General features: G+C 41.5%; 1 protein-coding gene across 7 annotated transcripts in view; it reads right to left on the reverse strand.

The window, feature by feature from the left end:
- The window catches only part of Scfd2 (sec1 family domain containing 2), a 545,604-nt gene that overhangs the window by 404,939 nt on the left and 122,873 nt on the right, over window positions 1–17,792 (reverse strand). For all 7 annotated transcript variants that reach the window (XM_087187636.1, XM_087187635.1, XM_004849721.4 and 4 more), the window contains exon 4: window positions 5,807–5,982. In XM_087187636.1, coding sequence (XP_087043762.1) covers window positions 5,807–5,982 — 176 coding nt within the window. The remainder of the gene's footprint in view (window positions 1–5,806; window positions 5,983–17,792) is intronic.

Consider the following 17,792-nt stretch of genomic DNA (forward strand, 5'->3'; position numbering starts at 1 on the left):
GTATAGGATAGGATGGGAAGGTCTCAGTAACAGAACCTAAGGAAGGAGTTCAGATGGCAACCAGGACCTGTAGTGGATTGATGGTCAGCTTGTAATGCCCAGCGGAACTGAATCAGCATGGTCTGGGTGTGGAGGATCCACCTGAAGATTGTTGTCAATGGCCATAAAAAGAGAAATGGAGGGGAAGATCTTGGCTTGTTGATTTTTTAGGAGAAGCTTGCTGCAGATGGTTTTCCTGATGCAAACTAGGCTGTTCTCACCAGAGGAGGAACTTGGGGCCTCACTGTCATTGGGAATGGCTACTGTTTTTATCAGGGGAGCTCTGATCTTTCCCCTGAGCATCACTTCCTGGCTCCAATGTGGATCCCTCAGCTTGGTGGCACAAATCCTTTATCTCACCAGAGTAGGTTTTCTGGCTTCCACCACTGGCCTTTAGGCCTTCCAGGTGTAGATCTTCAACACGGACAAGCATGAGACATTGCTGTGGGCTCTAGGCCACTGGCTGGACTCGTGGAGGACACTGCCTTGTACTCTAAGCCTTTAGTTGGACTTGTATGGGAAACTGCTGGGATCCAGGCCCTCAGATAGATCCTTTGGGCCTCTAGTGTGGGGTTAATCTCTCTTGCACTCCTTTGCATTTGACTCTTTGGGTAATAATCATAAAATAATCTTATAAATTATGTATCCTGTATTTAATATATTCCCTTGCTAAATCCTGACTACAACAGAACCCAAAGGTGGTCGTTATGGTATGGTATGTCCTCCAAAAGGCTCAATATGTTGAAGGCTTGGTTTGTTGATGAGCCTTTAGGAAGTGATTAGATGATGAGGGCTCTAACTTCACCAGAGGATTCATCCACTGATGAGATCATAATTTAATGGCATTATTAGAAGTGATAGAAATAGGAGGTGGACCTAGTTGAAATGGTGAATCATGAGAGCGTGACCTTGGAGACAACATCTGGTCCTTGGATCCTTTCTCTTGGGCTCTTTCCTTCTCTCTCTGCTTCCTGGCCACCATGAGGAGAGCAGCTTTCCTCAACCACACCTTGCTGCCATGATGTTTCTGCCTTATCACAGACCTAAAAGCAATGGACCCAGCTGCCCATGGACTGAACCCTCTGTAACCATGACCTAACATAAATATTTCCTCTTCTTAAGGTGGTATTCTAAAGTACTTTAACACAGAAACAAAGTTAACAGAGAGGTGAAGAAGACATCTTGAGGGAGAGGGTCACAGAAGGGTACACAGCAGCAGCTCTGCTTAGGTTTTCAGAATCAAAAGATATTCATATAGAGGTTGGGGGACAAATACCATACTAGGACAGTGTCAGAGTCTGAGCAGATGAGGACATCCAAGATCAAATAAACATTAACACAATTAAAATGGGGAACCTCAGTACACCACTGTCAAAAACAGATTAACTACATAAAATCTCAACAAAAAAATAGGACAGCTAAACCAAACCTTCAAACAAATGGACTTAATTTATATCTACAGATTGTTTCGCCCAATAAGAACAGAATACACGTTTTCCTCAGTAGCACATGGGACTTTCTCCAAAATAGATGACATACTAGCCAATAAAGTAAGTACAAAAGAATCAAAATTATTGTACATATTATCAGATCACAGTGCTATGACACTAAAAATCAATGGCAAAAGAAGCCACAGAAATTATACAAATGCATGGAAATTAACAATACACCAGGTCAAAAAACATACCAGAATTTATAGGTCACAGTGAGAGCAGGCCTAAGACGGATGCTTACAGCTGTGAATGCACACATCAAAAAAAAAAACAGAGAGAAAGCCCAAATTAGTAACATCATGATGTACCTCAAGGTCCTAGAAAAACAAGAACAATCCAAATCCAAAGCTACAACAAGGAAAGAAATTATTAAGGTCAGAGCAAAAATTAATGAAATTGAGACTTAAAAAAAACATAGAAAGAATTAATAAATCAAAGAGCTTGCTCTGTATAAGTAAAATATATAAACATCTAGCAAATCTTACCAAAAAAAGCAAAGACTCAAATAATGCAGTTTGAAATGAAAAAAGTAAAATCACAAGGCACACTGTCTAAATTCAGAAGATTGTTAGCAACTACATTGAAAATCTGTACTCCAAAAAATTGGAAAATTCAGAAGAAATGGACAGATTCCTAGATACATATGAACTGTCAAAACTGAACTAAGAAGATATAAAAACTTTAAGTAATACAATAACAGGCAGTGAAATTGAAATAGGAATAAAAAAAAATCTACCAACTAAGAAAAGGTCAGATACCACTGGATTCACTGCTGAATTCTACAAGAACTTCAGGGAAGATCTAGCATCAGTACTCCCCAAACTTGTTATTAAAATTAAAAGGAAGGAGCTCTCCCAAAGTCATTCCTGGAAGTTACCATTAACCTGATTCCAAAACCAGAAAATGATCCAACTGAAAAAGACAACCAGAGACCAATCTCTTTAATGAACATAGACACAAAAATCCTCAACAAGATACTGTCAAATAGATGAAAAAAATGACTAAAAAGGTTATACATCATGATCAAGTAAGCTTCATTCCAGGGAAGCAAGGATGGTTCAAGATACACAAATCAATAAATGTAATACATCACATAAAAAGAACAAGGGCAAAAATCACATGATCATTTCAATAGATGCAGAAAAAAACCTTTGACAAAATCTAACATCCATTCAGGATTTTTAAAAACCTTGGAGAAAAGAGGTAGAGAGGACTTTATCTCAATCCAATAAAAGTCATTCATGAGAAACCTATTGCTGATATCATATAAAATCAGGAAAAACTGAAAGTATTCTCTATAAAAACAGGAACAAAACAAGGATGTCCACTATCATCATCCCTCTTCAAAATATTAACCAGAGCAATCAGACAAGAGAAAGAAATAAAAGAGACATGTATAGGAAAGGAAGAAGTTAAACCATCGTTATTCACTGATGATGTGATCCTTTACAGAGAAGACCCAAAATATTCTATCAAAAGATGCCTAAAATTAATAATTAATTCCAGCAATGTAGCAGATTACCAAATCAACACATAAAAATCAATAGTATTCCTGTACTCCAAGGATGAACTCAGGAAGAAATTAGTAAAACAATATCACTCACAATTTGAAAAAATTAAATACTTCCAAATTAACCTAGCCTACAAGAAAATGAAAGACCTCTACAAAATCTACAGTATTCTCAAAAAAGAAATCAAGGAAGACATCAGAAAATGGAAAGATATCTCCTGTTCCTAAATAGGTCAAAATGGCCATACTTTCAAAACTAATATACAGATTTAATGCAGTTCCAATCAAAATACCAACAACAGTCCTCATAGAACTTGAAAAAAGAATCCTAAAATTTACATGGAACCAGAAAAGATCCAGAATAGCAAAAGCCATCCTAGGAAACAAGAGCAAAGCAGGATGCATCACAATCCTGAATTTCAAGTTATATTATAAAGTGATACAATATTAAAAACAACATGGTACCAGCATTAAAACAGACATATGGATCAATGGAATAAAACAGAGGATTCAGAAATACCCCAGGCCTATTCAGCTACCTGATTTTTGACAAAAGAAGACAAAAACATATACTGAAAGAAAGATGGCTGGGAAAACTGGCTATCTACATGCAGAAGACTGAATCAAGACCCATATCTCTCACTATGCACTAAACTAAAATCAAAATGGATGAAAGATCTAAATGTTAAAACAGAAATACTCAGTCTGCTGTAAGATAAAATAGGTAAAACTCTACAAGACAAGCATAGGGAAGGACTTTCTGAACAGAATCCCAATTGCACAGGGAATAATACCAAGAATCAACAAATGAAACCATATGAAATTTAAAAGCTTCTAAACAGCAAAGGAAACATCCAACATTGAAGAGATAATCTAGAGAATAGGAAAAAATATTTCCCAGCTAATCCTCAAACAAAGGACTAATATCTAGAACATATAAATAAATCAAGAAAATAATAAAAGTAAGCCTAATCAAAAAATAGACTACTAAAATGAATAGACACTTCTCAGAAGAAGTACAAATGGCCAATAAATACATGAAAAAGCATTCAACCTTTCTGGCCATTAGAGGAATGTAAAATCAAACAACACTGAGATTCCATCTACTTCAGATAGAACGGCTACCACCAAGAAATCAAGTACTAACAAATGCTGAAGAGGCTGCATGGAAAAAGGAACTCTTCTACATAGTTGGTGGGAATGTAAACTAGTACAACCACTATAGAATCAGTATGGAGATTCCTCAAAAAACTAGGAAACTAGAAATTCTGTTTGACCCATTCTCCTTCTAAGTATCTTCCCAAAAGAGTTAAAGATATCATATTACAGTGACAAATACATACTCATATTTAGAGTAGCATAATTCAAATAGTTAAATCTTAGAAGTGGCCTATATATTCATCAGCAGATGAATGGATAAAGAAAATGTGGCATTTATACACAATGGAGTACTAACTACTCTGCCATAAAGAATAAACTTAAGTCATTTGTAGGAAAATGGATGCACTTTGAGACCATAATGTTAAGTGAAGTAAATCACAAGCTTAAATATCACTTCATTACTCTTATATGAGAATCCCAAAATATAAATAAAGAGAAAAATAAAAGATAGATAATAGAAAATAGGGAGATTTATCCTATTTAGCAAATAGGATAGAGACCAAGAGATAGAGGGATGGGAAAAACAGGAGAGGGGAAGGGGACAAAAAAAAAAAAGAATTAAGATATGTTAGGTACATACCAACTTCCCATAAGGAATGTAGCAGTCATTACGTACTACAAGCATGTACTAATAAAAAATAAAAATTGAAAAAAACCTCCAGCTTGTTAGAAGGAAAAAGCAACTTGTTTAGCAAGTTATAGTATGATGTCACTTACATAAAACTTAAAACCCTTAGCACAGTACTCTGTATTATTAATGGAAAAAGAATATTTAGAAAAAATATAAAAGCCAGGACTGGAGCTTGTGATTACCTCTGAGGAAATAAAAAGGATAATCAGATTGGGAAAGGATTTACTATAAAGAATACTTTAACTTTATCTCATTTTATTTCTTTAATGAAAATAAATAAGATAAATATGAAAAAAAGGGAAAATTAAGTCTATATGGAGAGTACATAGATATGTGTCATTTTCTTTAAGCTTATACTTTATAATATTTTATACTTTTTAAAAAGTATTTTAAATACCTTATAATTTATATTTTACAATCCAAAAATAAAAGTTTTTTAATTACCCAAGAATATATTTCATTGACCATGAAAAGTTCCCTCCCCACACACAAATCTTTGCATCAACACTACAAATGGAGTTGAACTTCCTCCATCTTTTGCTAAATACCACTTTGTATTTGTAATACCACATGCTCTATATTTTTTAAGGATTAAAGAGTCATTCACAGAGAAGAAATATCAATAGCAGTTAAGATTATATAGAAAAAGTAAAAAGGAACTAGCCATAAAGATCAAGAAGAGTCCAAGTGGCATAAAATTGAAAAGAAGTTTTCAAAGGTCAGTCAAATACCCAAAAAAACATTCTTAGGATTGAGTAAGAAGTCAAAGGTATCACTGTCAAAATTTTTTTAAATGGGTGTGGAAAAAGTCTCTATATTCTTGAATTTTAATTTGGGAGGACTTAGCGAATTCAACACAAGTCACATTTCAACAGTATGATTTATTGCTAAGACTATAATAAATATCAAAGTTTTGCCCCAACAGTCAAAACTGTAATTGTTAATATCCAACAATATCCTATAGCAACATACCTGAAGAAGGAGCCTTTCAAATGCCAGAAAATTATCCCACTTGGCAGTCTGCGGGTGTTTCAAAGTTTGAACTGTGGCCAGCCCAAGCTGGAGGATCCCACAATGATTCCTTAGAGCTTTGAGGTTGTTCTTGAAGAGCTGAATATAGGATGTGAGCTGCCCTGGAGTGACTCTCCCTAGAGAAACATAATAATTAATCAGTGTATCCTCTTCTGAGAAGAGTAAGAATTATGAGGATGCCATGAATAATACCACTGTCTTGTATTTGCACAGAACTTCAGCACAGAACTTGTATTTGCAAGCTTTCCTAAGCTATTATTATTCGAACAACATAACGATAACAGCAAAGCTGATATTATTACCTGCATTTTGTAAGTAAGGAAGCAGATATTATGGAATCTGACCAAGGTAATATTACTAATTTACTTTATAATTCCATAACACCCGAAAAAACTTCAAAGTCACACAAATAAATAATTCTTGAGCTCCACTTGGTGTATCTCTGGGAAACCAAGAAACAAAAAGCTAAGATTTCTAAATATATGGAAAAATCTGTTATAATTAGAGCTAAAACTTTATCACTGATATCAATGGGCTCATAATATTCATGAGGATAAAAGGTGTCTGTTACATGGAACAAAAAAGTACAGAAAACTAGGGTGTCAAAACATTGGGAAATAGGATGTAAGAAGAAAGGTTTTGGCATGGCACAGAACATGATACAATGGTCCCCTAGATCTAGAACAAGAGAACCCAGCTCACAAAAGGCTAGATATTATACAAAACACACACACACAGACACACACACACACACATAATTTATTGATCTACTCCTGTGGAGCCTCCAAGTCCAACTTCTATTTGTAACAGTCCTGTGACTGATTCTCCTCCCATTCACCAAACTGTTAAATTTCATGCCTTTCAGTGTTTTGCACAAGACTCCTAAGCAGCAAATTCTCCCCATTGGGCAAAAAGAAGGCAATGGGGAAAACATAGCTACAACTTAAGTAAACCATTTTTACACTTCTCACATATGTCCTATTTGTGGATCATTCTCTGACGCCGAAATTCAAATTCATTCATTTGTTATTACATTTAATTTTTACTACTGGCAGTGAATCCATATATATTTATTTAGCACTTTATGCCTGACACAGTGATTATGCATATATGCGCACTTCTGAGTCTTATGATAACATTAAGAGATAGCCAAAAAGGCATTGTGGAGCCAGAGTGACTCCATTTTGGAGCTGTCTCCTTTGTTCTCTCAGAGTGACTCCATTTTGGAGCTGTCTCCTTTGTTCTCTCAAACTTGTGCTTATCCACTCAAAATTCCTAAGTTTATTACCCAGCCATCTGTGTACTCAGGAAGGACATTCCGGACACACTACCTATAAGGTAAACAGTTAATGGCTAACTGCCCACAAAAGATAGATGTGACCATTAGTCAGTGGACCTGCTAACCATCAGCTTATGACAGTCGGCCCCTAACCTTTGCCCCCTTCTCCCTTGCAAAAATCTATACGTAACCCCCTTAACCCCCCCCCCGAGCCTAACCAATCAAAACCCTACACTTCATATGTATTTAGCATTAACCAATCACCTGGCTACTAACAACCAAAGCTTGATGTATACTCAATAAAAACCCTGCTAGTTTCGAGGCTCGGGGCTCTCAATCTCGATCCGCTGCGTCGGTGACAATTGAGAGTCCCTGCTTAAGCTTGAATAAACGACCCTCGTGTGCTTACATCGGAAACGGTCTCCTGGTGGTCTTTGGGACATCGCGATCTGGGCACAACATTTGGGGGCTCGTCCGGGATCCCAAGACCTTCAGGACTCCCGTACCGGAGGGTCAACGCCGGCTGGTGAGTGTTTTCTTTGTGCTTGTAAAGTCTGGGCCTATTTTCTGGGAAGGTCGGCAGACGGTCTAGGCGGACGCGCTGCAAGGGCCGCCGACCCGGAATCCTGGAAGACGTTCCGGATTCCACTGGTGGGGACGGAGTGCCCCAAGAGTACGGGTCAGTGAGACTCCTGGAGGGACGGTGCGGGTCGCTCCCGCGGCACGGCAGGAGGCCGTCGTCCCATTTGCATTGCCTCCGATCGCGCGGAGGACGGTTTTGTCTCACCTTGTGCTTCTCTGTTGCGTTTGTGTGTCTGTTTGTGCTGACTTGGACCGAGACGATGGGACAGACTGTGACTACCCCTCTTTCCCTTGTAACAGACCATTTCAAAGAAGTTAAAGAGAGCGCTCATAACTTAAGTTTAGAAATTAAGAAGACTAAGTTCATCACCCTCTGTAACTCAGAGTGGCCCTCCCTCGGGGTAGGATGGCCCCCCGAGGGAACTTTTGATTTGCAGATAATTCGCAGAGTTCGTAAAGCCATCCTCCCCCCCGATCAGATACCCTACATCGCCGTTTGGGAATTTCTGGTTTCTAACCCGCCCCCATGGGTTAAGCTCTTTTTGCCTTCACAGCAGCAGCAACCGGAGTTAATCCTGACGGCCAAAGAAAAGGCTCCTAAAAAGCGCGCGGATGAAAAACAAACCGAAACCAAGCCAACCGCGCCACTTTACCCTGTCCTCCAGGGAGGGACCGAGGAAGATCTTATATTTCCTCCCCCCTATTCCCTCCCCTTTCTTCCGCCACAGCAGGCTGGAGGAGGTGACCCAGTCCCAGCCGGGGCTGGGGAGCCCGCCCCGGGCGCCGCCGACAACCGTGATGGTCCCGCCCAAAATACTCGTCACCGGCGCGCCGCCTCGCCGGCAGGACCGGCAGATTCAACTGTCTGCCCGCTGCGAGCAATAGGGCCCCCTGATGAACATGGAAACCAGCCTCATCATTACTGGCCCTTTGCTACCAGTGATCTTTATAATTGGCGCCGACAACATGCCAATTTCTCTGATAACCCTAGAGATTTGATTAACCTGTTAGAAACTGTTTTGTTTACCCATCAGCCCACTTGGGATGACTGTCAACAGCTTCTACAGGTTCTGTTCACCACTGAGGAACGAGAGAGAATCCAGAATGAGGCCAGAAAATTGGTTCCTGGTGACAGTGGTCAGCCCACCACCAATGCAGACACCATCAACACTTCTTTTCCTCTGTCCCGACCTAACTGGGACTTCAATACGGCAGAAGGTAAGGAGAGACTTCGAGTCTATCGCCAGACTTTATTAAGACGTCTCAGAGCAGCGGCGAGGAAGCCCACCAATTTGGCTAAGGTAGGGGATGTACAACAAAAGTTAGATGAAAGCCCTGCTGCTTTCCTAGAAAGAATTCAGGAAGCTTTTCGTAGGTACACTCCTATGGACCCAGAAGCAGTTGAGACAAAGGCAGCTGTAATAATACATTTTGTCAACCAGGCGGCGCCAGACATTAAGAGAAAGTTACAGAAAGTAGATAGGTTAGGAGAAAAGAGTATTCAGGACTTAGTGGCAGTGGCAGAGAAAGTATATAACAATAGAGAAACCGCAGAGGAAAAACGAGAAAAAGCTGATGACCGCCAGACCCGAAACTTAGCTCGGATCCTTCTGGCTGCCACTGCGGGAGAGCAGAAAGAATGTGAACGTAGACTAAAAAAGATTGTGATGGAAGGAGAAAACAAAGAGAGACGCAGAGAGCGCCCCCAGTTGGGGAAAAATCAATGTGCTTATTGCAAAGAATACGGACACTGGGCCAGGGACTGTCCTAAAAAGAAACAGCGAGAAGGACGCCCCAAGACCCCTATCCTGGCTATGGATGAATCAAATGATTAGGGGGGACGGGGTTCGGCACCCCTCCCCGAGCCCAGGGTAACCCTAAAAGTGGAGGGGAGACCTATCGAGTTCCTGGTGGATACAGGGGCTCAACATTCAGTTCTACTCAAACCGTGTGGCCATATTTCTGATAAAACCTCCTGGGTTCAAGGAGCTACAGGCATGAAAAAGTATTCATGGACAACCCAAAGAACAGTAGACTTGGGAGTGGGCCAAGTAACCCACTCATTTATGGTTATACCAGACTGCCCCTACCCCTTATTAGGAAGAGACTTACTTACTAAATTAGGGGCTCAAATTCATTTCCAACCCGGGGGCACAAAAGTCCTTAATCAAGAGGGAAGGCCCATTCAGGTACTAACCATAAACCTGGAGGATGAATATCTACTACATCAAAAGAGGGCCCCTCCTGATCCTGATATGGAACAATGGCTCTCCATGTTCCCACAAGCATGGGCGGAAACTGGAGGCATGGGGCTAGCTATACACAGGGCACCGGTGTTTATAGAAATAAAACCTGGAGCAGATCCGGTACGAGTTCGCCAATATCCTATGCCCCTGGAGGCCCAGAAAGGAATAACTCCACACATCAGGAGGTTACTTGCTCAGGGGATTCTCAGACCTTGCCAATCGGCCTGGAACACCCCCTTGTTGCCAGTACGAAAACCTCATTCTAATGACTATCGGCCAGTGCAGGACCTCCGGGAGGTAAACAAGAGGGTTATGGACATCCACCCCACAGTACCTAATCCATACACCCTATTGAGTTCTCTTCCCCCGAGCCATCGCTGGTACACAGTCTTAGATCTCAAAGATGCTTTTTTTAGCCTTCCACTGGCACCTAAAAGCCAACACATCTTTGCGTTTGAATGGAGTGATCCAGAGCAAGGCATCAACGGACAGCTGACGTGGACCCGATTACCTCAAGGATTCAAAAACTCTCCCACCATCTTCGACGAGGCCCTACATGAAGACCTGGGTGAGTTTCGCCTCCAGAACCCCCAACTAACTCTGTTACAATATGTAGATGACCTTCTTGTGGCAGCTGAGACACAGGAAGACTGCTTAAATGGAACCAAGAGACTCTTGATGGTCATAGGAGAGCTGGGGTATCGGGTGTCCGCTAAAAAGGCCCAGATCTGCAAACCCGAGGTAAGCTACCTGGGGTACGTGCTTAGAGAAGGGCAGAGATGGCTGTCGGATGCTAGAAAAGAGACAGTTCTTAAGATACCCACACCAGATTCCCCTCGAAAAGTCAGAGAATTCTTGGGATCGGCGGGCTTCTGCCGCCTATGGATACCAGGGTTCGCAGAGCTCGCAAAGCCCCTCTACGAGGCAACTAGAGACAGTCAGGCTTTTCAATGGACAGAAAAGCTACAAAAATCTTTCGATCAAATTAAAACAGCCTTGCTGACGGCACCAGCCTTGGGCTTGCCTGATATTACTAAGCCATTCCACCTTTACATTGATGAAAACAAAGGAGTCGCTAAGGGCGTCCTGACCCAGTATCTAGGGCCATGGCGCCGCCCAGTGGCGTACTTATCAAAAAGACTTGATCCAGTTGCGTCAGGATGGCCCCCGTGCCTAAGAATGATTGCAGCAGTAGCTCTAATGGTCAAAGACGCTGACAAATTGACATTAGGCCAAGAACTATGCGTGACCACCCCTCACGCCATTGAGGGAGTCCTAAAACAGCCTCCAGATCGATGGCTCAGCAATGCTCGCCTGACCCACTACCAGAGCTTACTCCTAAATCCAACCCGAGTTGTCTTTCAGGCCCCGGCTGCTTTAAACCCAGCCACACTGTTACCAGACCCGAACTTAGAGGCTCCGCTTCACGACTGCACAGATATCCTGGCCCAGGTACACGGAATTCGAGCAGATCTGAGTGACCAACCATGGCCAGACGCAGGCAACACCTGGTACACTGATGGAAGCAGCTTCGTTCGTGAGGGCCACAGGTATGCTGGGGCAGCTGTGGTGACAGAAACTGAGGTCATTTGGGCAGAACCATTGCCCACCGGGACCTCAGCACAACGAGCAGAACTCGTAGCCCTGACCAAGGCATTGACTTTAGGACGGGGCCTAAAGTTAAATGTATACACAGATAGCCGGTATGCCTTTGCCACTGCGCACGTCCATGGGGCCATCTACAAAGAAAGGGGACTCTTGACAGCTGAAGGAAAGACTATTAAAAACAAAGAAGAGATCCTTGCCCTCTTAACAGCCCTCTGGCTACCGAAAAAATTAGCCATTATCCATTGCCCAGGACACCAGAAGGGCGACACTCCAATTGCCAGAGGAAATAATCTAGCTGACCAGACGGCCCGAAAAATAGCTTTAAAGGTTGATCTGACACTGGCCACTCAGCTGCCCGATCCGGGAAGTGCAGCCCTCCCAGAAAAGCCCCAGTACACTGAAAAGGACTTAAATTGGATAAAACAATTACCTACGCCCCAGTGCCTCAACGGGTGGTGGAAATCTTCTGATTGTAAAGTCATCCTGCCTAAGACACTGGGAGAACAAGTTCTCTCCAAGATACACCGGACCACCCACATGGGCACTCGGAAAATGCAAGATCTCCTGAGACATGCTGAAATTAAGATCCGTGATGCTAATTCTACAATTGAACATATTGTTGCTACCTGCAAAGCCTGTCAGTTGACAAATGCCACCCACAATAGGGCCAACCCAGGAAATAGGCTGAGGGGAAACTGACCTGGAGCCTATTGGGAATTGGACTTCACCGAGGTAAAACCTGGAAAGTACGGTTATAAATACTTGTTAGTTTTCGTAGATACTTTTTCAGGATGGATAGAAGCGTTTCCTACCAAACATGAGACAGCGCAGAGTGTGACTAAAAAGCTGCTAGAAGACATCCTGCCAAGGTACGGTTTTCCAGTAATGCTAGGATCAGATAATGGACCCGCCTTCATTTCCAAGGTGAGTCAAACCCTAGCACAGGTGTTGGGGACAGATTGGAAATTACATTGTGCATACAGACCCCAAAGCTCAGGACAGGTAGAAAGGATGAATAGAACCTTAAAAGAGACCTTAACTAAATTAACCTTAGAGACTGGCGGTGACTGGGTGACTCTCCTTCCCTTCGCCCTTTATAGGGTGCGCAATTCACCCTATAAAATGGGGTTGACCCCCTTTGAAATCATGTTTGGAATTCCCCCTCCCATTATCCCCAACCTTCACTCAAATGTACTTGTTGAATTTGATGACCAAAAGTTGTTACTTTCTTTAAAAAGCCTCCAAAGTGTACACGAAGACATCTGGCCTAAGTTAGAAGCCTTATACCAGACCGGACCACCTCCTGAGCCCCATCGCTACCGACCTGGAGACTGGGTCTTCGTTCGGAGACACCGGCAGAAAGACCTTGAGCCCCGTTGGAAAGGACCCTACGTCACAGTCCTGACCACGCCCACTGCTCTCAAGGTCGACGGGATTGCTTCGTGGGTACACTACACCCACGTTCGCCCTGCAGATCCTCACACTGTCCTAGAAGACTTCGTTCCATCATGGCAGGTGTCCAGAGACCAAGACAGTCCCCTCAAACTCAAGCTACGTCGTCGACGATCGTGATTATGGTAACTGTACTTTTGACACCGACACTAGGAGGACAAAACCCATATGCTCCCTTAAATTTAACCTGGATGATCATTAGTACGTCTACGGGCAACATTGTTAATAGTTCATCCGAAGTGGCTCCACCACTTACCTGGTGGCCAGACCTAGACTTTGACCTGTGTTCGCTCGCCACAGGGACTTGGAACACTGGAAACTGGAAAATCGGGCCTAGAGGAGAGCCAATATGTAAAAAAGGCATAGGCCAATGTAATACTAATAGAACATCCCTGCCCATGGCTCCAGTACCCATGGCCCCTCCTAGATTTGACCCTGGGTGTAGCCATTCTCTTGATAGAAACATCCTACAAAGCACCCCCTTTTATGTTTGTCCGGGAGAAAGGCGCACACAGTCTCAGATAAACAAGTGCGGGGGACCTGACCAGTTCTATTGTGCCAAATGGGGATGTGAGTCCACGGGCACCGTCTCCTGGGCCCCGCCTGTCAAGGACGATTTTATTTCTTTAAAAAGAGTCCCTGGGCCCCCTGGCCTGCAGACAAATCAAAAGGGTGGTAATTTCTTAGTTCTTAGTGGCCCCTGTACCGGGTTCCTCTGTAACCCGGTCAGACTTTCATTCACGGATTCAGGTAAAAGGTACACTAAATGGGAAACAGGCCAGACTTGGGGACTCCGTCTATATCAAGATGGTTATGATACCGGGTTGTTATTCACTATAAAACTGAAGGCAGAGCCACTCACCATAGGGTCTCCCCAATTAATAGGGCCAAACTTGGCGCTAGCTCCAATAGCCCCTTTCAGACCTATTAAGCCCCCTTCCCCAAAAAGCTCGCCTATGTCACCAAAACCAAACGCCTCCGTACGGCCATCAGACTTAACCTCCGCTTCCACATCCCCGCCCTTGATTCAAATGATCACCCAGATTGATAAAGTCGATCATAACCGGGACCAGGACCCCCTTTGGGAACTGATGGTCCACACCTTTAAAGCCCTAAATGCATCTAGGCCAGACCTCACTCAGTCCTGCTGGCTATGTTATGATACTAAGCCCCCATACTATGAAGCAGTAGCTTATCTAGACAATTTCACTGAGTCAGACAGCCCGACTCAATGTAGATGGCAACAAAAAGGGTCAGCTAGGCTGACCCTACAATCAGTAACTGGGCAAGGAACTTGTGTCGGCAGTGTCCCGGTCTCCCACCAACACCTTTGTAACAAAACCGTCCTTAGACCTAGGCCTAAATATCTCATTCCCCCTTATGATGGATGGTGGGCCTGTTCCTCTGGACTTACCCCTTGTGTACATGGGCTAGTGTTAAAACAAACAAGAGATTTCTGTGTACTTGTACAATTAGTCCCCCGGTTGTTATATCACTCAGAAAAAGACATCCCCAGCCGCCTGGCTGAAACCCAGGTCAGAGTTAAGCGAGAACCTGTAACGGCCATTACTTTGACCGTTCTCTTAGGATTAGGACTAGCTGGGACAGGAACGGGAGTTTCATCGCTACTAATACACAATAAATATTATAATGACTTAAGGACAGCCATAGATATAGATATTGAAAGGCTAGAAAGCTCCATCTCCCACCTCCAAGAGTCTTTAACTTCACTAGCAGAGGTAGTCCTCCAAAACCGAAGGGGGCTGGACTTAATTTTCCTTCAACAAGGAGGGCTCTGTGTTGCACTAGGTGAAGAATGCTGTTTCTATATAGATCATTCAGGAGTAGTCAAAGAATCCATGGCTAAAGTTAGAGAAGGCATCGCCAAACGTAAACAAGAAAAAGAACAATCTCAAACCTGGTTCGAATCTTGGTTTAATTCTTCCCCTTGGCTCACTACCCTAATTTCTACCCTGTTGGGCCCCTTGCTTATCATGTTGCTACTATTAACCTTTGGACCTTGCATACTTAATAGACTAGTTTCGTTCATTAAAAAGCGAATTAACGCTGTTCAGTTAATGGTACTCAGGTCCCAATACCAGCCAATACCTATTGATTTGACAGAATTAACCCCCAGAGGCCCATGATTGGCCCTCTACAGCACCCTGAGAAGGGGGGAATGTGGAGCCAGAGTGACTCCATTTTGGAGCTGTCTCCTTTGTTCTCTCAGAGTGACTCCATTTTGGAGCTGTCTCCTTTGTTCTCTCAAACTTGTGCTTATCCACTCAAAATTCGTAAGTTTATTACCCAGCCATCTGTGTACTCAGGAAGGACATTCCGGACACACTACCTATAAGGTAAACAGTTAATGGCTAACTGCCCACAAAAGATAGATGTGACCATTAGTCAGTGGACCTGCTAACCATCAGCTTATGACAGTCGGCCCCTAACCTTTGCCCCCTTCTCCCTTGCAAAAATCTATACGTAACCCCCTTAACCCCCCCCCCGAGCCTAACCAATCAAAACCCTACACTTCATATGTATTTAGCATTAACCAATCACCTGGCTACTAACAACCAAAGCTTGATGTATACTCAATAAAAACCCTGCTAGTTTCGAGGCTCGGGGCTCTCAATCTCGATCCGCTGCGTCGGTGACAATTGAGAGTCCCTGCTTAAGCTTGAATAAACGACCCTCGTGTGCTTACATCGGAAACGGTCTCCTGGTGGTCTTTGGGACATCGCGATCTGGGCACAACAGCATGTGCTGTACCTGTAAGCACGGTCAGTTTAATGTCTTATGCAAAATTAAAAAGCAGGTATTGCTTAATAAATAGTTTTTGCTAAAGATTATACACACACAAAAATAAATACCTTGCCATAAGAAACTTAAAAGCCTGTAGCATATCTTTCTATATTTTCATTAATTTTTTGAAGAGATTAAAAATTTCAATGTTCCTTATTGCCAATTGATCAGGGTAAGTAAGCATTTGAAGAAAAAGATTAGTATGAATGATAAGTAGGGAGGTTAGTCTCACTGGTTTCTTTGCTTCCTTGCCAAAACATGGGCTCATTCCTCATTTGCAAAGCAGCAAGCTATGGCCCTTTATACAGTACTGTATATCATTTTCTTACACACACATGCAACTAACACTTCATTAGATACGTTGTGAAAGCACAATTTTTTTCCCTAAAAATCCATAACATGCTGAGACTTAGCTAAAAAAAAGTACTTCATGAAGATGCTTTAAAATATAGACTTCTGACATTCTCAAAATTTAAATTTTATCACAACCTTACAAAAAAATCAAATGGAAACCAATTAAATGAAAACTAAAAGATGCCTTAGTGGGATTCATGATTTGAAAAAAAGCTTCTTACTTCACATTAACTAAGCAACAAGCAACTAGAAACAGACATTGAAAAAGTAATGGGTAGAACATTTACCCATACCTCACTTAAAAAAAAAATACATTTGTCAGGCAGCTTTAAACAGTAATTTAAAAATGTCACCCCAGAAGGCTTTGCAACACACTTTTTAGAACCACAAAACAAAGATTATTTTATATTGACTGCATAAAAACCACATCTTTTAGAATGACAATTTGACATTTGAAAAGTGGTTATTTCAGCTAAGAAATGCTATTACGTTTTATATGTTTCTTCTTTTTAAAGAAAGAAAAACAGGCACCATATTTCAATTTACCTTAGAGAAAAATAAAGCTTTATCAGCCACCAATTCTACTTTTTTATTAGTACATATTTGTAAAACATAATGTTTATATTCTTTGTGGGGAATTAGTACATGTACATAATACATCTTAATTCCTTTTTTTATCCTCTTTCCCTTCCCTCTTTCTCCTGCCTCCACCTCTTGATCCCCTTCCCCTTTGAGAAAGATCTATCTCCCTAATTCCTATTATCTATCTGTTATTTTGATCTTTATTTATATTTTGGGTTTCTCACATTAGTGAAACCATGCAATATTTAAGCTTGAATATCTGATTTCTTTCACTTAACATTAAGATAAGTTTTTAAAAACTCATTTCAATATAATTAGCTTTTGGCCAAAAGGGTACAAATTTGGAAAATAAAAGGATATTTAACATTTTATTTTAATATTCTCTGTAACCCTTAAAATATTGATTCAATTAAATTCAAATGCTATATTAATTCTATTCTCATTTCCACATACACAACAAATTATGGCTTGCTCAACCTGTTTTGTGGCTTAGTAAAATATTTTTAAAATATCTACATATATCTAATTCTTCACTGGCATTCTTAAATAATATTTTATCAGTGCCATGCTTGATTTAATCTTATAGCTATCATGAGGGGAGAGGGCCACTACCAACAGAAATTCTGTCCAAACTAATATGTTTTGCTATTTAAAAAAAAAACAAACTTCTTGACATAAGAAGTAGCCATATCATTGCATGTTTCTTATTCAACAGATTCCTGCAAACATGAATGATTATGTGATGTGTGGAACTGGAATAAGTAGACTTATTTATATGTTTTATATGACTTTCAGTCCCGAAAATCAATATCAGCATTTAATTTTCCTTCTTTTCAGCCATTTTCTACCATGATAAAAGCAAAGTATACTGAAACATTTAAATATAATATGTTCTGCTAAGACTCTGATTTACTATTTTATACATAATTGGCAAACAGGAATAATGTTAATAAGGCACTGTTCACTTGTGATTTTTTGAAGCTGCTGAGCACAAAGCAAATGAACACAGCTGAATACC

This window comes from Heterocephalus glaber, unplaced genomic scaffold (genome assembly GCF_053883595.1).
Source record: "Heterocephalus glaber isolate CG9 unplaced genomic scaffold, H.glaber_assembly_v1.0 deba00001509, whole genome shotgun sequence".
In the NCBI taxonomy this organism is placed as follows: domain Eukaryota; kingdom Metazoa; phylum Chordata; class Mammalia; order Rodentia; family Bathyergidae; genus Heterocephalus; species Heterocephalus glaber.